This window comes from Sinohyriopsis cumingii, chromosome 7 (assembly GCF_028554795.1).
Source record: "Sinohyriopsis cumingii isolate HCF-2022 chromosome 7, ASM2855479v2, whole genome shotgun sequence".
Taxonomy (NCBI): Eukaryota; Metazoa; Mollusca; class Bivalvia; order Unionida; family Unionidae; genus Sinohyriopsis; species Sinohyriopsis cumingii.
Genome location: NC_142967.1, coordinates 61,153,860 through 61,178,958, shown reverse-complemented (window position 1 = coordinate 61,178,958; position 25,099 = coordinate 61,153,860). Strand labels below are relative to the sequence as shown.

Genomic DNA, 25,099 nt, shown 5'->3' with positions numbered 1-25,099 from the left:
TGAAATTCAGTATGTATAAGACTGTTACTAAAATGGTTTGACAGTGCATGTTAAGGTAGTAATCACCGATGATAGCAAAGTTTAGGTGATGTCATGGTTTTGTGTTGCATTACACAACAACACAAACAGGTTATTTGGTCCTGAGTCAGTTGGAGTAAAGTGCCCTGCCCCAAAACACACCACAGTAGCCTACCAGGGTGGATTCAATGGCAGGATTTGAACTGACAAACCTTTCAGTCACAAATTTGGCAACCTAAGCAACTAAGCCACCATGGCTTCTAAGCTGATGGTTAGTCATTTACATAAAACCAGAAAAGGATATGTACTTTTATTTTGTCATCATAGTATAGTTTAGAATGACTTACATGATGATAGACAGCATGTGTGTGTGTGATTTGGATTTTTAATGTAGCTTTAACAATTTGAGTCATATCACTCCAATGTCTGCAGTGTGGAAGGCTTATAGTGATGTCTAGCACCTGAGCATCACGCTGCAGACATCTGGCATCATGTCTCACCCAGTCACATTATCCTGACACCAGGCCGACCAGTCCTAACACTAACCTCTTAATGCTCAGCGCCAAGCAAGGCAGCTGTTAGTACCATTTTTGTAAGTCTTTGGTATGACTCGGCCAGGAATCAAACCCACAACCTCCCACATCTGAGGCGGATGCTCTAACCACTAGACAACCGAAGCGGTCACTATTTATGAACGACCTGATAAATAGATCAAATTTGTGTATTTCTTTGTTTTGCGTCCGCATGCTTGTAGATTTTAGAACTTCCAATTGGGCAAAACACAAACAAACAAAACAAAGAAACTAACAAAACAGAGAACTTTTGCCCATATTATCTTTTATTTTATTTTGTCACTAATCAATGCATTGTATAATGACTTGACACTATCAATCTACTTTGATCGAAGCTGCAATTTAGACTCTGATAGAATAGACACTTTTATCTCTGTGATGACAGTAAAAAATCACGGAGCAGATCATGTATACCGGAATCAAGAAGTCGCTAGTCTTTGTACTGTGAAGTCAATAGTCATATACCATGTGTTATGTAATCTGAGCTGAATTTAAAGCTTGTTGATAAGTTAATTGTTAATTGTATTTCTTCTTTAATACTAAATTTTTCAAAATCATCAATCAGGGTGACCAGCCATAACATTTACCTCTTAATGCTGAGCACCAGAGCACCAAGTCTTTGTTATGACTTGACTGGGTTTTGAACTCATGACCTCCCACATCTGAGGTTAATGCTCTAACCACTTAAACCTCCAGAGTGGTCTAACAACTCTAACACAGGAAAGAAAAGAAAACTTATTTGATTTGACGTACCTCTTGTGGGCTCATTTTTGCAATGAGATCATCAGTCAGGGGTGTACAGATGTAATCCTTGTCCAGTTTCTTCTCTAAGCTGGTTAAACAGTTACTTATATTAAGCTCTGAATCTGAGCAAACTTGGATCGTGACTTGAGACATCTGGCTTCGAGACAAAGTTGGTGTCTGCTGATCGACAAGCCCATTTTGTGGCATGACCATATCTTTTCCATCATGTTCAGTATCTAAAGATATAAAAGAACTTATGTAATACTACATGGGTTATGGAATTAAACTGACTGTAAAGTACCATCTTTGCAAATACAGGACATCTACCATATAATATACTACCTTATAAGTCAGATCCAATCACAAACTGCACAGACCAAGATCTGCCATAACATAATGGTGCAGGCAGATGGATTAATCAGTAAAGCAAACATCACAGACCTGATCTGCTGGTACATGAATTGTTGCAGTTGGATCTGAAAAATATTATAGTATATAGCTAATTATTCTGAATAAATCCAAAATAATCCTAAAAAGTTCTATACAGGTCTAAAAGAATCAATTCCAGGTCCTGAATGTGCTTATTATTAATATTATTATTATTATCATCATTATTATTATTATTATTACTATTATTATTATTATCATTATTATTTTTATTATTACTATATTTATTATTATTGTGTGCTGTGCATGTTCAGCCATTTAACTGCATCATCATCAGAAACACGCAGAGCCTGCAGTCTACTGGGGAACTTTGTCAGTGGACAGTTGTTCACACTGTGTGACATGGTCTGAAGAGCTCCACACCAACAGGAAGAGTTAGTGGCCTGGCCCCATCAGACAAGGTTGACTGCACAATATCCCTGTCCTGTCCGAAAGTGGTTCAGAGTGGTCCACAGATGACATGGAAGGTTGAAGCCCAGAAAGCAGACAGGTGGCTCAGCTACAAGGGAGTAGTTTACAACATCTGTTGAAGACCACTCAATGCTCCATGCTGAAATAGCTGTCATATCCTCCAGCAATGGACCTAACCAGATTGGGCATCTCGAAGTCAAGCAGACTGCTGGATGTGAGGTGATGTCCATGTATCATGGAAGTTTCTCACTGGCATAGACCTTAGCCAACACTTTTGTTGTTGCTTCCTGGTGATGTAGATGTGGAGTAGGACATAGTGTTCCGGAGATTATGCACATTGTTGTGTTGAGCTGGACATCAATTAGCTTAGTATGATATGATCGAGCCCAGACAGGAGCACAATACTGGGCTGTCAAATAACAGAGGGCCAGTGCTGATGTCTGGAGTGTCTGAGCACCCCAGGAAGAGCCAGCCAGTTTGTGGAGTAGGTTGTTTTGAGTACTAAGTTTTGCTGCAGTTTTCTTTAGGTGGTTGTAGAATGTCTGTGATCTGTCCAGAGTCACACCAAGGTATGTTGGCATCAGTTCATGTTTTATTTGCTGCCCATTGAGGAGGGTGCAAAGCTCATGGTTCGCATTTGCATTGTGAAGGTGGAAGATGCTGGAGACTGTCTTTGTTGCACTTGTCTGTAGATGCCATTTCTTGAAGAAGTACTTCATATCCTCCAGGTCCTTATTCAGTACCCCGTCAAGCTCAGCAAATGAGCAACTTTGGGTCCCAAGAGCAATGTCATCTGCATACATGAACTTGCATGACTGTGTTAAAGGTAAGTCATTGATGTAGACATTGAACAAACTTAGCGAAAGAACAGACCCTTGAGGGAGTCTATTAGTCTGATGCCTCTACAAGCTGCAGTTCTCTCTGCTGTGCACTCTGAAGCACCTGTTGCAAAGGAACAGATCAATAGTCTCAATTATCCAGTGCAGCAATACTCTGAAAATTTTCAACAGCAGCCCTGCATGCCAGACCGTGTCATATGCCACTGTTAGATCTAGAAAAACAACTCCAGTTTTAAGGTTCGTCTGAAACCCATTTTCAACAAATGTAGTCAGGGCAAGGACTTGATTGCAAGTGCTATGGCCATGCCTGAAGCCTGCCTGCTTCACAGTTATGATATTCTCCAAGTCTGGACCAATTCTTTGGAAAATTAGGTGCTCCAGTCCCTTAAAACAGACTGAAAGCAAGGAGATTGGCCAATAACTGGCCGCATTGTTGGGTTATTTGCCAGGCTTTGGTATTCCAATAATCTTTGCCTGATGCCACAAAGTCGGCACGCACTTTTCCCTTACAACATGGGTGTAAAAAGCAGCAAGCCATTCTTTTGTCTTTGGACCAAGATGCTTCAGGAACTCAGGCAGGATGTTGTCATATCCTGCTGCTTTGCCTGATTTGATGCTGCATAGCACTGTTTCAAGTTCTATTGTTGCAAATGCCTCTGGAATATTTTGATCTAGTTCATCTGACTTCTGACCTCAGTATTGTTGCCACTCATCTCGTGCTGTTTCTCCAGGGTTGCTTTTGCCACTTGTAATAAGTGGCTAGCTACAGCATTTGGCTTGACAATAGGGTGAGCTTGAACTGGCAGTTGCTGAGCGATGTCAAGTCTTTGAATCAAGCTCCAGCATTTCTGGCTGGAGCGCATAAAGTTGAGTGATCCTGTAGTTTCCTCGCAGCTAGTGCACCTGGCAGTGTCCAGTGTCAGAATGTGCTGGTATATCAATATTATTAAATATGCTGAAGTTTCAACAGTCTTGATGTATCACAATGGCAATGTCCAAAATGCCTTTGAATAAATACACAATAATTCCAAAATGTTGCTTCAATTCAAACTATCTTATGAGCACTTTGTAGTTCTAATGAATAATTTCCTCATAAAGTTAAAACTAAGCAGAACATTAAATAAATCTGCAGACTGATAATCAAAACAAGAACATTATTTGGATATAGGAAATCAGGAATCTTATTTGGATATAGGAAATTAGGAATCAATTAATTGTTCAATTTGTCGTCCTTATATACACTCTATGGCTGTTTGTTGCAATACCTTCCATATTACATATTTCACAATATATCCCCACAATGCAGCAGAACCCACCTGACTTAAGTCATCCAATGGGAAATTACCCCATACTTGTAAACAAGTTTATTATTAAGATTGAGCTTAAAACTCGTAAACAACTATTTATAGCTAATTGCAATCTACAGTCATGCACCAAACATTAAAGGCACAATATAGATTTATATAACAAATACAATACTGATATCATTGGTGTCCATGTCCATTGTAGTAGTGGAGAGGACCATGATAAATGAGTAACCCTCTTGACTTTGATTTTACTGAGAGAAAAAAATGAAATTATAAAAATTGGCAGAACTGGAACTTGCAAGAATAGAAACTTATTTTTTTTACAATGTCTGCATCACAGTCACAGACACCAAACTTTAAAAAAAAATAGTACCTTCAAATGACAGTAATGCATTATTGCTTATAGAAATTTACTTACTTCATAGACAAAATCAGCAAGAGTACTTGTATATTTGCCAAAATGAAATTTACTAGCACCACATACTACTTCATTTCTGTCCTCATTATGATCATGTGTCAACATAAAGAAGTATGCATGAAATGTCATATTCATTCATAAAAACTTTACAATGGGTCTTTAAATCTAATTCATATAATGATGAAACATTTAATTTTAATTTAGCAAATGAATATATTTTGGTGTTTGTTTCACTGCAGCTTTACAAAATAACATTTTTACATATATATGTGGTTTAAAGCATATAATGCTGGGAAATAGATTAAGAAAGACATGACTTAATTTAATGAGGGTTTTAAGTTCAGTTATTCTTGTCTGATGTCTTCAAGATAAAGAAGACATTCTTAATTCAATTAAAAAAAACCACATTCATTAAGGCACAGATTATTATGACAAAACTGATGAAACCTGAGTTCAAAACTAGTCCTAGAATATACTTGCAAAACTACCAAAAGACAAAGCTTAATAATCAATGTACACTCTGCTTCTGTAGGAGATATTCATTTCCAGAAGCCCCCCTCTTATAAAGCCACCCCTTCTGCAGCAGGAACGTGGTCATTTATAAGGGGTGGCTTTTCAAGAGGGGGACCACACAGATCTGAGTAATAATTACATATAAAGTAAGAAAGGTCTAACTAATTTTTAATTACCTAATGTTTTCATTAAAGTCACATTATCTCCTAAAGAATAAAGTTTGTTACTTTATCAGTATGTTTAAACAGATGTCAATGTGCTGAATTTAGAAATCAACTTATATGTTACTTCAACCCGAAACTTGTGCCTGACATAATGGGGCTATCGACTTAACAGGGGTTGAGATAAGTGAGGAAAAATTAGCATAACAAAGAAGAATTTTTTCGGGACCTGACCAAAACGCTCGACATACATGAATTCTTGATTAGCTTAGGTCAAGATAAGTGGGTTAGACTGTACTACTTTTTTAACTTGAAAGACCTGATATTCAGTGTAACTGGGCAATGAGGTACTACACTCACCAGCATGCATTCATGCCCCTTTACAGACAAAGTACTCTCTGGTATGCACTGTCACTTGTCTGTATCCATAAGCATACATGCAATTATGAGCAGCTTTACTCCCCTCTCCCAATTGTCTCTATCCATAAAGGTATGTGAATCTAAACTGATCCACTTCCTCTCCCATTTGAAGAGTGGATTTTATCATTAGCTTTTTCCCCACTTTTTTATTAACAGAAACAAATGCCTGTGATGGGAAGGGATATAATTTTATAAAAGAAAATATTTTTATTGCTAATTTGATAATATGCTAATTTTTGTCCACTTATCTTGACTCCTGTTAAGTCAATAGCCCTGTCATTATGGTCAGTATCACTAAATGTAGCTAACAATGCCTAATTCATTTTACACTATAATTTAAAATGAATTAGGTAGTTTTAGTTACATTTAATGATGCTAACTTGAAAACTGACATAATTACAGATAGGACAGAATTCATGATGCATTGTGGAACATACAAACTATAATGTAATCCATTCCAATATTGTCACAGTCAGTCACCAACTTAATCTATACACAATCAACAACTTTGGTTCAGAGTTCATTTATAAAGTAAATAGTTAGAGTGTTTCTATGCCTAGTGTGAGCGCAAGCCTTCAACTTCAACATGGCTAGATCACATGACTTACAATCATCTTTAAATAGAAACCAGCAAAATTCCAAACCAAGCTGGTACCTGTCCCCAACAAAAACATGGTTATTAATTTGTTTTGAACAAGAGTAAATAAAAGTACAAATGGTATTTTAAAAAATCCATAGGACCCAGTTTATTTAAAAATGAAGTTGTCCATTGCTGTGCCATTATTACCGATTCTTCAATTGAAATGGAATGAAGCAGATAGTGACTGATAAGAATAACGTCTATAAAACAAAAAGAGGAGAGCTTTCATTTGTATTATCTTGAATCAAATATCAAAGCCTTGCAATCTGTCAAAATGATACACTGACTCTTCTTCTGGTGCTGTGTTGTTGCCGATGGTCACTGATCAAAGTCAAAAGGGATATGGGACTACAGCTGTATGAATAGAATAAGTCAGCTTCTTACAGAATTTGTTGGCAAATTTTATCAGTAAAAACGGCATACTGGTGTTAAGGAACCTCTAATGTTCAACAAATTTAAGCAATCAATTTTCATGCAAATTTTGGTCAGTAACTGTAATTACATTTTGCTACTAGTCAAAGTCAAAACTAACAATATAAAATACTTTTAAAAAAGTTCAGTCCTACATGTACATGTACTTAACTTTGCCTAGATTTTGGTCAGCATGAGAAAACTATTGTCTTGCTGAGGCTACCAAAGGGATGAGGCTATTCACAGGGAAATAAAAACTTGAAACCACTGACATTGTTATGGTAACTTCAGTGTTCAAAAATGTGTGACTCGTTACTTAATCTCATTTAAAAAAACTTCCAATCTTTTTCTCTGCAACCTGGCATGACTGAATTCTTATTTTTTTGTGTATTAGAAATGCCATTTGCTTTTAGAAACAAAATTCCTCATTCTTGGTGCTTCAGATGCACAATTATTGTTCTGCAGACATTTGTCAACTAAACCCTGATATCTCTGGAACCGGTTAAAGGTATGTAGATCATTTTTAGACACCACCAATGTAATCGAGATAACCAGGATTGACTGTATATATCTCACAATACATGTTTCATTTTGTTCATTCAATGACAAATCTAAATTACCTTGATAAATAGACATCATTATTATTATTATTATTATTATTATTACCAAAGGTATTGTTTTTGTTAAGTATTGTAAATATTCAATTACTGATTCAATATCCATATGATAACCATAATTTTTGACCTGCAAAACAGGCTTGTGCCTAAATATACCAAATTTGCATGCATACCAGGCTTAAAACCAAGGTGAATACATCTATATTATATATACTGTATGCAGTTTATGTGTACTTGAATTAGATATTAATTCTGAAGGCTGATAGACATGCAATTAAACATCAATATTCAATATGAAGCAAATCTTCATATAAAACTTTATTTAAATTGTTTAGTACATTATACAGAGTAGTTTGCATTATTCACACCTGCTTCAATAACTCAGTTGGTGGGTCTATATAACCACTGATAACAGTATAGGTGAGGGCATGAGACAGCAAGGATGATTCAGGTTCTGGTTAATAGTTGATGGAAATATGGGTAGGGTGTGAACAACTTTTGATGATAGGTAAGAATTAGAAACTCCAATGTCCGCCACAAATATTCCTTTAATGCATTTAATATTTGTAGATATCAGATCTACAGAAGTCATGTAAAATCAATAAATGGATGATAGACTTGTAATATACACCTAGTCAACATGCAGTCCTCACAAATTCATCTGTTACTAAAGTTGGAGTTGCTTCCTGTTGGAGGTTTGTACATGTCTATCCATGGTAGACAAAACACAAACAAACAAAAGCTTCATCGCTGAAATTATACTCATAACATACTTGAGTCAAATCCATAAATCATTTGCACTTGTCAATTCCCAATGAGTCAAATCCATAAATCATTTGCACTGGTTAATTTGTTGAGTCAAATTCATAAATACATTTGCACTAGTTAATTTCCCATGACAGCGATTTTAACTATGAGCCCATGTATCTCTGTTGGGGAAGCCACAGTAGTTCAGTTGGCAGAGCGTCAGACTAGTGGTTCTAAGGTCCTGGCTTTGATGCCCACCCATGACAGCCCTGGTAAATTGCCTTGGATATGTCACTGGAAAAATTTTATGATTTTAAAGATTGTCATTTTGTCATTTATTTAAATTAAAGACTTTGGAAAAACTTAAATTTAGTAATTTTATGTGTTTGCTCAAGGCCCATCAGGCAAAAATTTCTAATATTACTGAAAGTAGCTGGATCTCTCCAGATGCTCCAGAAAAACTGGTTGCCATAATGTAGCTGAGGAACTGCTGAAATTGGCATAAAACACCAAACAAATAAAAATCTGTCACTTCTATAAAATTCAAAAATTGCTAACAGCTACATTGTATATGTGCATTGTATTCCTACAAAAAAATGAAGGTATATGCACATTAGCAAACATAGATCATCAATCACTGTCATCAGTATCTCGTATCAGGTGAGCTCTTAAATTCACAAGCGATGCACACACAGTAAGAACATCACCAAAGAGTTTAAGCAAAGCCATTGTGACTGTCCTGCTTAATGTTTTGAACACTTTCAGCCTCGTACTAGCACTTTTACCATGGATGCAAACCAGAACAATCCATCTTATTGAGTGTGGCTGGTAATTTAGTGAAAGCAGGAATGTTAAGTTTTTCCTCAGAAAAAGTAAATCATCTATTATAAAACCACAGTCTGGCATGATTTCATTTCCAGCAAAATGTAATTTAAAAATCTGCTTCATTCAACTATCAGTTTATTACCTGCCTGTACAAAATGCCTCTGAAATAAACATGGCAGTGTTGTGGAATTTATAATTGCCCTAAGTCATACCTCTACTTTGAGATTAGTTGGCCTCTGAATAAATGTTTCTGCACAATCAATAATGCATCTTAACCCTTTAGCTATGACTGCCGCATCTAAGCATCACCTGTAAATAGCTTCTGAACCCCAATGATGCATATATGCAGTGTTTACTACACAGGTGCTCAATGCGAGCTTGATGTTGAGAAGAAAAAAAACAATAATCTGAAGGAAAAAAAATCATACAGAGTGACAAAAATACCTTAGATTACCCCCATGACCCGTTCTGACATAGGACCCTCTCTATCATAATATATACAACATCAAGCTCGCGTCGAGCACATGTGCTTGCACAATGGAGTGATGACCTCGCCGTGTTCGAGATCAATGATTTTGATTCTCATGTTGGTTCAACAATCAAGTTTGGACTAAGCAATGAGAACAATTTTTTTCTCAAGTTTTTTCCTGACTGACTGGTGGAAAAGCTTGGGAAAGAAACAAACGATTATGTCAAGAAAATGGGAGACCAAAAACAAGTCCTGAGGCTGAAATGGTATGAAATCAGCATTACGGAGATGTGGACATATTTTGGAATATACATCATCATTTATGTGCGGATAATGACTGTTTTGAGAGGTACCACTCTCAACTTTGTAATATAAAGTGGAAATACATGAATAACAGACACTATACAAGGTAAGCTATTTTTTTCTTCACTGAAATCCGGTAAAAACTAATGAAATAATTAATATAAATGTAACCATGTTTTCATTGTCAGTTTCTGTAGTCAGCCATGACGATGCTCTAGTATTCAGCCTAGGAACCAGCCTCAGTAGTCTCAGTAACTGATATGATAGCACTTAGCAGTAGTGAAACTGCACAACAGCTGTAGTAGCTAATGGGTTAAACTTCTTAAAACAGTCTCTAATTATTTCTCTTAGAAGCAATTTTATAATTGATTTCAACTTTTCAGCTCAGACTGGAATCCAAGAATTAAACATCTTGCATGCTAAGCTTCTCGAAATTCCAACTTGTGACTAAGATCATCAAATATAAGGACTAACTTGAATCTCATTATAACAAGCATTTCCAACTGGGAATGAAAACTTCAATTTACATATTGTCAACCAAAGTAAAGGTTTATTTTATCACACCTGTATAAAGTAAAACAAGGTCAGTAAGCAAATTCCCAGGTGCAGACATTAATAATTTTTCCCATCTAGTTTTCTTTGAACCTCCTTTTCATCTGTCAAGGTTTTATTTGCCTGAGAAAACCTTGTCTTAAACATAGGAAAGATCATTATGACTTGTAAAGTGCAATTGTTCATACTGTGTAGCAGCCATACAGGTAGTTAGGGTTTCAACTACATTTCAAATATAAGTAGCCTCACCTGCACATAATGAAATGTTTAATCAACGTTTTAAAAAAAATGTAGTTGTCATCATAATGATCATTACTAGTGCATACCAGTTTAGGTTATTTTAAAGCTGGTTCTTCTCTTGGGAGTTGAACCAAAGCAGTGTTCCTTTGCTTTCATATGCCAATTTAAGCTTTGGGAATGTGTTTTTCTCAGTCTGCATTTCATCTACAAAGTGTTCAGAAAAGAAAAAAAAAAACTTTCTCAGCATTTTGATTTATGGCTTTAATTTAAATCCACTGAAGCTTCAATGGCCCATCTGACAGCATAGAATAAAATTTAAATGGAATCAAATGTACAGTCTTCATGTCCTTGTCCATGTAATTCTCTCACTGATTTCTTCCATAAATTAATTTTCTTACATCTGAACTGCCATTTATGGAACATGAACTGCTCACACTTTTTCAATATTTTCTATCACTTTCCATGTCAATTTTTAAGAAGAAACAAGCAAATATAAAATGAAAACAAAAGACTGATCTTGTTTTGAGTACAGCACATGCATTATCCATATTCATTTCACCTTAATCATGGCTGATGCATCATGTGGTTGATTAATGGCTGCACGCATGAAAATGGGGGCAAATACAAATAATGGTATCTAATGCTTCTTGTCATTTTACCTAGTAATTAGATCTTTTGTTACTGAAAGAAGAATTCAAAAATGTTGATGTTGTTGTAAGTAATTTTTATTTAAGCACTCAAAGCATACCAGACACTGCAGCTGTCTAGCTCTGTATGGTTTCAATTGGGTTCCAAGGCGTAACTATGCACTCTTAGTGAATGCCTAGGTTTAGAGAGGCAAAAATGTACCAAATATTTTCTGACAAAATTTAAATGCTTTGCTTGGGAAATGTTCTTCACATTTTTGTCAACAGAAATGCATATCAAGGTACTTAAATCTCATGCTATTGTAGTGTATGAAAATTACTGAATTTAAGCCATTTGTAGAGCACATCTGCTTTTTCACACGCTGTATTTAAATGAGTGCAGAACATTCTAACTTTAAAAAATCACCAGTTACACTGATAGATAATTTGATCTTGGATTATCTAATATGAAAACAACCATAATTTGTATACAGTTTACAAAGACTGAACCTCAAACAGATGACGTATATGTCAGAATGGGTAATTTTGTGAAAACTGAAGATCATAACTTCAGTCCATTTTCTATCAAAACAGTTGGAATACCTTTGAGTCTGTCCAAGGTCCTGCTAGCTGTTTCCTTTGATACTTTGTGGGAAATCTTGATCATTCTTTTCTTGATGGCTGGAATGAACTGAGATTGTTTGTGGTACACAACTACATTCACACGTTGGAGTCCATATTTTTGATAATCATCATCAAAATCTATCAAAGCCTCAAACAACATGTCTGCAATTTCATCTACAGCAAATGAAGTAGGTTCCATACCTATAAAAAATAAACAGTTCTGATATTTTAATTACTTATGGGCAAAAATTCATACAGGAAAAATACAGTTTTATGGAGGGGCCTAAACATAAGACCTCAGTGTTTAAAAAAGTGTCTGATACCTTAATTTCTAATAAACTTAGAGGTTTTAAAACTATTTGCCCATTTGATAGGTCAGAATATTTCTGTCCATGTGTTTATATTGAACTTTTCTCCTTTTAGTAATATATGAAATAAGACAATTATTTTTCCTCTGTAAATTCACTAAATTTTCATGTCACAAATACATCTTTATTTGTTCTGCAAGCCTGACAAACAATGAAAGTAAAATATGTTTCTCTGTAAATAGCTGAACCACCAAAATATGTAAACAGAAAAAACTATTCTAAATTTTTATCAACAATTTCAGCACTGTGTACCAAATCTAATTTCTTTCCATTTAATCTCTTTGCAATTATCAAGCTCATATAAGCAACTGGTACATGTATGAATAAATGTAAGCAGGGACAGTCTTTGCATTTAGGGTCAAGTCGATACTAAAAGATTCTGACCTGTACCCAAAACTGGGAAAGCTACAGAAGACAGTTTAGCTTTATTAGCTATCTCCAGACACTTTTTCATAACCCTCTTCCATCCCACTAAAGTATCCTGAAACTTCACATGGAAAATCTTCTTGCATTTTAGTCCAAAGCTGTCAGTCATCACAACTCCACTCTGACGTAATTTTGCAACTGTGAATTAGCAAAATCATCTAAGTACATATATATATATAATGTACACATCAACTTTTGTTAAACATCTCATTGAGCTGATTATTAGACAGCAAATAAACAATATATGCCTTTTTTGCAATCTTAAAATTATATGTACTTTGATAATGACTTGACTGCTGTATATGATCTTATAAGATGTAGATATGGGTAAAGTGAAATCAAAATATATGTAGGAGGTATAATAAAATGCCTGGGTAAGGAAACAGGTCCCCATTTTTGTGCATTACCCATTGTTATGACCTTGACTTTGACCCAGGGTGTTTAACTGTGAATATGTCAAGTCCTGATATATAAAAGGCTTAAGTTCCATTAAAATATCTTTATTGTCAAAAGTTACATCAATACATGGTTAGAGGTCATTGATTTATATTTTCCTTATCATGACCTTGAACCAGGTGACATGCCTTAGGAATGTGATACATTTTACAGGTAAAGTACATAATTGGTTGTAGTTTCATTAAAATAATTCCAGCACTTCTGAAGTGATACTCTGGACAAGCAGCTGATATCATGGACTATTGTAAGTAACACATCTATACATAGTACATAATTAGTTAATAATTAATGAAATTATCTCTTGTTTTTCAAAACATTTTACTCTGGACAAGAATATGTTGCAGAATTCAATTTTCTCTTACTGTGACCTTGAACATGACACAAGGGGTGTATCTATCCTACACAACACACTGTCTAGTAATATGGGCAAAGTTACCTTAAAATATCTTCCATGGTTCAAAAGTTATATTCTAGATAAGAATACAAGCCACATAATTATATTTTCCTTGGCTGTGAAATTTTCTCAGTATAGAAAATAACCATTCTGCATCTCTATTTGCTGTAAGGGTATGTCAAACATGCAATAACATTGCTAGTTATACATTTAAACATGTTAGTTACTTTATTTTCTGAGCAGGAAGGTGTAATTATGTTGATGGATGTGTTATGTATATCTATTTTATGTATATTATCATTCATAACTATAGTGCGCAAAGATTATTTAGTGAATAATATTTTAAATACAAAAGTTCTAATCAATCCTAAGTTCACACTGTAAGATGAGTCGAGTATTAAGTGCGTAGATTTATTCATGAAGTTACACTTCGTTCAAGCTGCACCATTGTTGAAGTGAACATCACATGATTTGATTTCAGGACTTCAGTACTAGTGAGAGGCCAAGATAACCTAATTCCTGATTAGTCAGTGTTCAAACAGCTGATCTATTTACTGACAGAGTGATTTTGAAATGCCAAGATGATTCATTCAAGCCTCATATCGCATTCTCTCTATTGCATTTTAGTAATTTATATAGGAGAATCATTATCTAGAATTAGGCATTCTTACTAGTAAACACAGGTCTTGGAAGTTATTCCTTGAGAGGATTCATTTATTTTATTTAATTATTTGTTGGAATGACAGTGCTGGAAATATTCAGATTAATTGGAATAATAACTGTACAGAATTACAGTGGTCCCCCTCTTATACGGCCACCCCTTCTGCACCAGGAAAGTGGCCTTATAAGATGGGTGGCCTTTCTAGAAGGGGAGTAAATTTTTTGTGAGAAGTATAAGTAATGTATGTAGTAAGAAAGCTACATACTTCAAAGCATTTCATATCTTCATTTTATATCTTTGTTTAAAAGTAACATTAATTATTATAAGGTTCTTCTTGTTATAATAATAGACTTATTTCAACTGAATATACATTAATAGTTCTTATTCTTGGCATAAGCATGATATGTGAGTGGGTATTGTTGTCATGCACATTGCAAAACCATTCAAAAACATCATTTAAATCTTTGCTCCATTTTCCCACTGCTGCTGAATAACCTCCTTATTGGTTACAACATTGTTTATTCGAGTCTTTTCAACATAGAATTGTTTTATTCAAGTCTTTTCTGCATAAAATTGTTCAAGTCCCCCCTCCCCACCTCACCCGATGTCGTAAAGTAGAATAACCACCTTTCTTATAAACTAATACGTCTCCTTTTACGTGATGACATGTTAATGTTTGGTAATGATTTATTTGGATGTTGCTAACTGTATCAGATTTAATTATGCAGACGAAACTTTTGTTGAGTGGACAAAATGCCTTCTTCATAAAGGAAGCTATAAATGTGTTGTCACATGATTTTTCGGTCTTTGTCTGGTACTCTGTTATGTTCAAGGTTAATTTCTATGTGTGTGTGTGCGTTAATGTGCAAAATCTATTTTTAGCCCATGCTGACCCTGTTATGATCTTGACAATTACGTCTGGTTGTAATCATCAAAGAGAAGAACTTGACAGATGTATGAAGCCCAAAACTCTATCATAACATTGTTGAGCCCATTTCCTGTAAACGTTGGTTTTTATAGACAATGATATAATATTAATCTTACTGTTACATGTACTTTAGTCAACACTTCTTTCAGTAACGGAAACTTGACACTGGGAGACATGTATTGATGATAGAGATAATCTGATTGCTTACCTTCTGTTATGACATGAATTAATTATGGTTCTGGATACATTTCGAAAAAAAGTGGCCGCTCATGAGGGGAAAATTTTACATTTTTGTACTAATATGCTGGCCACTGGTCATGTTAGAGGGGTGGCCATTCTTGAGGGGTACTTTTGAATACAAACTCGTCTGTGCCAAGGGATTTTGGCCGTAAGAAGTGGGTGGCCGCTGGTCTGGGGGTGTTCAAGAGGGGGACTCCTGTACTGTGAATTCATTTAAAGCTATTGGATATTTATGGCAGTTATGGAACTACTGTAAATTCATTTAAAGACATTTTTGAAATACATCTTAGTGATTCTTCAGTACTGCTGGTACATCAGTACATTACTGGCCATCATATAGAATAACAATGGAACTCATTTGGATTACTAGATTCTTTTGGACTTGATATAACTATTTAGGACTTCTGGATTACATCCACTATGCTGTAAGTTATTTTTTAATTTTTTCACCTTGTATTTTAGGGAAATAAATAATATTTTTAATTTGACAATACTTTTTAGTTTTTTCTCTTTCTTGTTACTTATTTTAAAACCATAAAGTCATAACACATTCATACATGCCAGAATAACTATATGTCTGTATGGTGCCTTCTGACTGTTCAAATAAAAAAATACTGTCCCTTGCTGTTATACTTAAGAAAGTAATTAAATATCATCAACCAGAAGTTATAAAATTAAATTTTGCTGGACTTCGCTCTCTTCACTCATGGCTCGTCATTCCCTGAATTGCCATTACATTTTGATATGTTGCTATCTTTAAAAAAAGATGGTTGTTGTTGCTGTTGTTGTTCTAGTGTTTAATGCCATTTTCAGCGCAAGATAGGCTATATATGGCGGCCAGTATAACTGATGGAGGAACCCTGGAAAACCCAGGGAAGAACCACCGACCCACGAGAAGCTACTGACAGGCTTTCCCACATACTCACGCTAGCAGATCCTTGGACTCGAGCCCATGCAGACAGAGGTGAGATGGCAGTGATCTGGAACGGTAAGTGCTTTAGACCACTGGGCCACTTGGGGCCCCCAGAAAGATGGCTTAAACATTCAAGGCAATGAAGAGTAATAACTGTTGAATTTTGAACACATATCTTGATGATTTGCATCACTTCTGTGATTTGGCTGTTCCACTTTGAGTACTTCATTGTAATGGGCTCTCCCTCATTAATGTTCAACACAACACGACCGTATCTATTTTCAGGCAATTAGCAATATATGCAATGGTGGTTGCTTATCTATGACCATTTGTCCTTTTAATCACCTTTAAGAAATCAAGTGTAATAAAGGTTATGAGATGAGACTTCCATGAACATTAAGAATCACTGTTTACTGTTTATTTGGGCTACGTATATATCTTGATGTCGAGAAATCTCTCTCTGTGCTATCAATGTTGTGTCAAAATTTGTATTATGTGCATGACACATCATATTATGACAGGTTTAAAATAATCACACCAGAAAGATGCCGTATGACTTGCAGATTTACTATCTGTATCAACTAATTACATTAAACAGTCATGCCCACAATTAAACAAAATCAAAGGAGCACAGCCATATCTGAACCATAACATTTATTTTGAATACTTTTAATTAGTAAGTAAAATTATAAAGATAATTTTTCCAAGGGATAATGTTACATGCACAATAAGATTACCTTCATCTTGGCATTCCTCTTCCAGACCCGGACATTTTCGCTTCAACAAAAGAGAAACACCTCCTGCAATTCACAAAACAAAGTTGTATTCCAAGTTTTTATTGAAGTTTTTTTCCAGCAAGTCAACAGGTTTGGGCAACATAAGTATAGCAATTTTTCTCATGCAGTTTTGTTTACCAAACTTGAATTCACAAGGATGCATAGAAATGTGTGAATTGCAGAAGTCATTAGCTTAAATACTTATGTTAGGTACTTATTACACATCAATTCACTGATGTATTATGGGAAAAATATCACTAGACTGGGACTGAGAAAGTAGACACATATGAATAACTTTCCATTAAGAACAATATTCCAGCTATTGATCACTGCAAGTTTCACTGGACCATAGTTATGAAATATATGCCATATAGTTGTGGTGCAAAATTTTCACTTTTTAATAGGCAATTGGCTCTGACATCTGTGACCTGTTGGTGAAGTGACATCAAAGACTAATATTTGTGCCCTTTGAAGTGGAGGAAAACCAGAAACTTCAGATAGGCAATACCACCAATGACTGCATGTACTTCACAGCCAGGAATCAAATGCAGGATCAGTCTTGTAAAACAAGTGTATTACCTTTGTCTTTTCCATTGTGAAATAAGAATTTCTCATGAAGATTTACTTTTAATCTGAATAATAATAATAATAATGATAATAAAAATAGTTTATTTATAGAGGGTGGCTCATTTAGTCAAGTACTATTCTCTCCTAAGATCCGGTTTAAAAGAAAATATAACAATGTAGGTCATACAAAAGATAATAGTGATTACTATTTAGTTTAACATATTTTAATTATCACAAAAATTATTTTCTACTGTAACACATTTTAGTAACACATCCATGCTCTTCTGAAATACTATAATATGTCCTACACATTTTACATGCTGTGGAAGCTTGTTCCACAGAACTGTACCATATTATTGGAAATTTTTCTTAAATCTCTCTGTCCTTTCTTTGGTGGAAGAAGGGTTCCACTTACACAACAGTGTAATATAAGTGGCCAAGATACCCACTTTTTCTTTATCTTTATCAATGAAATATTTAATATGGTACACTTTAAGAACATACTACAGCCCCTTATAACTTATTCATTCAACATTAAAACAAGGCTGGATGTAGTAGATGCTATATCAGGTCATTATAAACAGTGACAGTATGGATTTTGTGCAAAAAATAAATAAAAAATAAAATAAAATTGCTTTCCTTGTTACTTACCAAAAAGAAGGTTACTGAATACAGTGTATTGCACTTTGTAATTTTTCTGATTTGCAGGTCATCATTTTACAATCAGTATGGTGTAAATCACTCAACCAACTACACCACTCCCTTGATAACTCATGCCCTGATAACTTGCGAACCCACTTATACCAAAAAATGTATCCCTATTTGTTTAACTTCAAGAAAATTGTGATAAAAATTGGTAACGGAAACTTTGATATATCGCTCGTTTTATCGTCGAAAATGGCAGATAGGACCTGGAAATTTTTAACAACTTTATGAAATATCAACTTTTAATAAGAAGTCATATAATTTGTTACCTTTTCTGTCCAAACGACAGTCTTAGTATACAGTAATTAGTGATATTACAGGAAATTTCGATCAATGAAAATGTAACTTACGCCTAGTGGCAGCAGGACTTTAATAAATAAATGTCAACTAAAATATTTTTTTTATCAATTGAAATTTGTGTTGTAGTTCTATCTTTTAGTTCCTTTTAAGTGTAAACATCATAAATGCAATGTGTCCTCTTGTAATTAAACATAAAATGTGTCAATCTACTGTAACAGCTATGTCTGCAAGCGTTTTCTCTGAGAACCTAATTAAGAGCCAATCGTGTTTTGATATCGGACTATGGGGAGCGTTTGTTGTATTGTTGCATTAAATAAAAAGCTGGCCTCCTTTTCTATCATCAAGTTAATTACGTCTTTTGAATGAAATAAAGGAGGTGGAATAAAACAAAACATTAAAAGGCATACAAATCCTACATGCTTAAGAACTAGTGGCCTCGGTTGTATGTCGGTTACCTCATTTCAGCTGATCAATCAAACACTGTTATAAATGTTATTGTGTACGCAATCTAATTAAACTACCTTAAAATAATTGATTCATTAATAACTGTGATCAAAGAAAGCAAGGCAACAAAGTGAAATGAGAACTTCGTCAAATAAAAAACTTTGTTTCACAGATACGGACCATTGTAGGGAAAACGAGCTTCAGATAATTCCTGAATTTGCACGTAGAGATATATTCAACGATGATAAGAAGTTTCACTATTACTTGCAATGAAATCACAGCATCATATTTTATTAACTGAACAACACAAAAATTGAGTTTTGATGTAGATGCTTGCCTCACAAAATAAATGTTGCGAGTTTATTTTATTTTCATAAAAAGGAATCTTGTTTCATAGTGGTATCAACAGTTAGTCTGGTTCCCTGATAAGTAGACTCCTTGTTTCACAACAAAAATTACTCACCACTCCAGGACACAATTTAACAAAACAAAAGCCGTGACGTAATACATGAAAACATTCGTGCACCATGTTGGTTGTTAAAACCAGGTGGAATCAAGTTATCGATCTTTCAGATGTTGGACATTTTGAAAATAAATGTCATTCAAACGGAATAACGATCAACTTCATCAGAAAAAGCGCTTTATTGACAATCATTCTCAACGTGATTATAAAACGAGGATTCAGTCATTAAACAGCCCACTTGCCTCCCCCTCAACCCAGTGGTTCTCTGTATGTCTAGCGGATTTTTTGGAAGTCCCTTGGTAACTTGCGCCCTCGCTTACAGTGCGGTCTACATTTTTGGACCCCAATGCACATGAGTTATTGAGGGCGAGGTGCACTATGAAATGGTAAGGTTTATAGTTTCATTAGGTTTGTAATTTTCTTTTAAAAAATGGCTTTTTCCCATAATATTTATTGGTACTTGGTATTTAATGACAGAAAGATTGCATTATCTTTGGATTTCTTGAACTTTTAATGAGATCAGCACTGACAAGTCAGACTTGCTCTTAGATCTTACAGTCAAACTTTGTGAAACCAATAATTTTAAGTAACATTAACAAATAATTTATTTCCCTAAAATACAAACTGAAAATTCAAAACACACAGCATTGTGAAATAATTTGCAAATATGCCTAAATGTCCTATCACAAGTCCAAAAGTACACAATGTTCCAAATGAATTCTAATAGTCTTGAATCTCCTAGTGAATCGAGTTCTCAATAATCCCAAAGTAGTGTTTTAGTCCAAAAGGTCAATGAGCACTTTCAATTCCAATGAATTATTTAAATAAACAATTCCTCTCAATTCTTATCTGAACACAACTATAAACTCTGATCACAGTCTTCCCAGAGACTGAAATGAAACAGGAATGAAAAATTTGTTTATCAAACATCTATATATACATATTTTACTGGACATGTGACACAACAGATTGTTCTGGAATTCCAATTTTCTGATGGAAAATGTAAAAATTGTTAACAAATTCACTTTCCGAACACTCCAAGCTGGTAAACGAGAGGTAGGCAAAATTTTCCCTTCAATCACAGACAAAGGTCACGCACACAATATAAATTAAATAGGCATAACAGAATAGTTTAGAAACTTCCACTGAATGGCAGCGATTTAGAGGTGGCTTCATATTGGTGCTGTGCATCATGGGAAAAAAGGACAGAGATTCCACACTTTCACTAAGATGAATATGTGACACTTATATAATGATAATTCCCAGTCAAATTCAACAGTGTTTATTTACTTTGGTCCTGATAAATATGATGTTGATAATGAAAGTTACACATTGTACATGCATTATTTTGTTCTAAAGATCTGATGTGTACTGACACACTGTTAAAAACCTCATGGTGCGAGTCCTGATCATCTTAATGTCTATAGCAGTCATTCAATTAAATGAGTTTTTTTCCGATTGTTTCCATTTCCTGGACTGATGGTGACAAGCAAACAAATATCTTTACTGAGAACCCAATTGTTTAAATTTACCACTCTATTGTTCAATAACAAATCAAATTTTTCTACTCTACCACTATTTAACCAGCTGACTGTAAGCAGTATAGCCCTCAAGCAATTTGACTATAACAAGCTTAGTCCACAGCACATGTGTTGATTGTCCAACCAAGAAACAATGTGTAAACCTAATCACCACTGAATTTCACTTTGTTAAGGTGTTTATCTGACACTTTAACTTTAATGAATAAACAAACCACAGACAGTACGATAAAACGACATTTGAGGTATCCTATGATCAATGTCTGACATCTTACAGTATGTACCATTGAGCCAGTTATGTCCCATAAATAAAATATATTCAGGATCCACAAAGCGTTTTATGCATCACTTGAGCATTTCTAAACTCACTATGAATAGCAATAATTGTGTAACTGTGAAGCAATGTTCCTACTTTAATCTTACCTTGAAATGAAAAATCTGCACCAACACTGTTAACAATGGCATCTGTGGTCTCATTTATGATATCTCCTGTGTAGACTTTTACTTTCATTTTGCCAACTGTGCAAGCTGTGATAAAAAAAAAATATTAACTTTACCAGCGTCTACTTAACTTCACTTATAATTTTGTCTCAGATTTGACATGTATTTTATCCCTCAAGCTCCCTTCCAAACAAATAATTATATATAATTCTTGTCAACCATCAAGTCATTTTAATGAAGAAATAATAAATGGAAAAGACATAAGACTAACATGTTCAATAATGCATAATCAACTGTCCAAAAAACTATTTGTGCTAGCGCAAGGATATTTGTGATGAGTGGTGAAGGGGTCTTGTTGGTTGTTGGGCACTGTAAACAAAGCAATATAGACCCTCTGGTGCACTCTTTTAAATCCACCTCCAAGTGCATTATCTATCATAATCATAGTCTGGGTAAATATCAGGTTTACCATATATATATATATATATATATATCACGTTATTTTCATGTACACATAAATACATAAATACTCGCACAAATGTTGCTTTCCATTTCAGGTCTAGTGGGTACACAGACCTGAACACACTAATCTCATTAGAATGGCAAGTGGGTTCACTGCAAATGAATATGACAGGCAAAGTACACAGGAGGAACATGTGCCGAATAATTACAATGGCCAAGAATCACCAAAGGACTTAATTTGGCAGAATTCAGGAAATATAGAATTCTAACACTGACATAACAGCATTAACATTTTTTCACTGTTTTAAATTTTCACAGTTGGCACTGATATCCTTCTCACTTGGAAGCCACAAATGTCTTTAGGCAGAATGCCATATTTTGCATTTTGAAAAATCTACTATTCAACATATTGAACACATTCTTGCCTAAATCTAAGGATGTATGTTTATTTTCCTTTCTGTTGCACTTGCCATATGCCTTTTATATCTTGGTGTGTGTGCATACTGCATGCCTGTCATTTGTGGTTGTATGATTTTCCCAAGAAAGGGATGGGAGGTGGGGATGATGCGGACCACTGTCCATTTTGGGGCTGCACAGGCCCCATGCAAAGTGGGTGACTTGCATGCTTCCTGTGTTATGGCGGTCTCAGCTTCCAAATGGATTGTTTTTTGGTTTGATGGTTACAAATTTACATTCAGGTCTGAATTTCAACTAAGTAGTTTACCATATACTATAGTAAGGTAATTTTGTAAATAACTTTATGCATGTTTTATCATATGAACATAATATTATTTTCAATATGATTGTCACTTGTGTGGCCTGCATCAACAAATCATTTTCCAGCATTATTCATTATGCTTAAATTCTCACTTTCCTCCTTGCTGTCCTCAACTTAAAATTTTATAAAACTATTAATTTGGTAATCTAATTGCTCACATATAGTGTACTTAGATTTCTTGTTATCGTCTCATACACACTTCATCACAAAACTATTTGTGCTAGCGCAAGGATATTTGTGATGAGAGGTGAAGGGGTCTTGTTGGGTACTGTAAACAAAGCAATATAGACCCTCTGGGGCCAGCCAGACCACGGAACAAGGCACGTGACTCATTTAGTCAATGGAACATAGTTTTAGGGCATACGAATATATGTGTCTTCATTCTTAGCATCACTTGCAAAAGAATTCTTGGAGATATGTTTTGTATATTTAGTGATGATATTTTTTACATTTCCACCACCACCCCACCAACTGCCTTTGTGTATAGCTGTTTATGTTGTAGTTATTTTGTAAATAACTTTATGCATGTTATATCATATGAACATAAGGTGTTGCAGCTTCAGTCACTCTTTGCTAGATGTAACAGTTAGGTCTGATGCTATGGGTAACTAGCAATGCAAAATAATTTCTCAACAGTAACATTGTATGATGAAAGTATTCACACCTGTACAACACAAATTTTTAAGTGTAACATTTATTTGTATCCTTTCTTATTTGTATACATTTTTTTAAAAATTGTTAAGAAATGTCATGGTTCTTTCAGTTACATGTACATCATGGCAGTCACAGCTCCCAAATGGATTGTTTTTGGTTTGATGGTTTAAAAATTTACATTCAGGTCTGAATTTCAGCTAAGTAGTTTACCACATACTATAGTAAAGTAATTTTGTAAATAACTTTATGCATGTTTTATCATATGAACATAATATTAATTTCAATATGATTGTCACTTGTGTGGCCTGCATCAACAAATCATTTTCCAGCATTATTCATTATGCTTAAATTCTCACTTTCCTCCTTGCTGTCCTCAACTTAAAATTTTATAAATCTTAAAATTAGGTAATCTAATTGCTCACATATAGCATACTTAGATCTCTTGTTATCCTCTCATACACACTTCATCACAAAGAAACACATCATATATTATTTGATCAAGACATCATTTGTATGGTTGTATATAACAGGTTGCTATGGTAATATCTCTATGTATGCAACATCTTCAGAGCTCTAGATAAGGTTGCAACGAACTGCATACATGTATTTATTCTCTTGTTTATAATTATCTGTGTTTTCTAATTTTAATACTAAAAGATGTACATAACATCTGGAACCTGTTCCAATTGTAAAGTGAATTTGCCATAATACAACATTGATAAAGATAAACACCTAATAGATAAGGCAAAAGAGAACTACTAACACAGTCTATTGATGAAAGTAAGAGTACCAGGACATTGCGGAAGCATCTAAAAGAGCTGAACCCACCCAATAACAGTTGTTTTCCACCTAGACTTAAGCAAAATGATGATATAGCAACATCTGTACAAGATATTGTGAAATGTTGAACGATTTCTTCACAAGCATTTGCAGTAATAGTATTCAGAACCAGACTAACATACCAACTGAACTTGATGCTCTTCTATCATTTATCAGAGCTAAAATTCCTGATGATAATTATTTTTCAGTAGCTAATGTTAGTGAAGCTGATGTTTTTGATATGCTCATTAAGGTGAATATTCATAAATCCTTTGGTTTACATGGTATGTGTCCATGAATTCTTAAAATTGCTGCACCAGTAATAACAAAGTCATTAACGCATATCATAAACTTATGTATAATGAGTGGTAATTTTCTAGAAACATTGAAATGTTTAAAGGATTTAGAAAGTACCACTCATGCCAAATAGAACTTACCAAATTAATTATCTTTGGCTGCAGGAAATGGATAATGGACATATGACTGGGATTGTTTACCTTGACTTCAAGAAAGTCTTTGATCTTGTTGATCATGAAATTCTGCTGCAAAAGTTGAACTGTTACAGTTCAACAATCCTTCTTTAAACTGGTTTAGATCATTCCTAAACCAAAGGTCTCAACAAGTAAGCACTGGCAATATTAGCTCTCAGACTCAACACTATTCATTCAAGGGTCCCTCAAGGCTCAGTTTTAGGTCCTCTCTTCTTTCTTATCTGTATCAATGATCTACCATTAGATAATGAAATACAGATTTGTTTGCAGATGATGCAACCTTGTATACATCTAGTTCTGATACTGAAGTTATCCAAAATAGATTAAACTCAGATCTTATTAGAGTCCAAAACTGGGCACAACAAAATAGG

The 25,099-nt window shown here is 34.6% G+C and overlaps 1 protein-coding gene across 1 annotated transcript in view; it reads right to left on the bottom strand.

Moving 5' to 3' along the window:
* Positions 1–25,099, bottom strand: part of LOC149795358 (uncharacterized) — a 121,059-nt gene that overhangs the window by 19,985 nt on the left and 75,975 nt on the right. The window contains exons 21-25 of the mRNA XM_089963783.1: positions 21,507–21,611; positions 17,028–17,090; positions 12,657–12,836; positions 11,884–12,105; positions 1,344–1,570 (exon numbers count right to left, since the gene is read on the bottom strand). Coding sequence (XP_089819909.1) covers positions 1,344–1,570; positions 11,884–12,105; positions 12,657–12,836; positions 17,028–17,090; positions 21,507–21,611 — 797 coding nt within the window. The remainder of the gene's footprint in view (positions 1–1,343; positions 1,571–11,883; positions 12,106–12,656; positions 12,837–17,027; positions 17,091–21,506; positions 21,612–25,099) is intronic.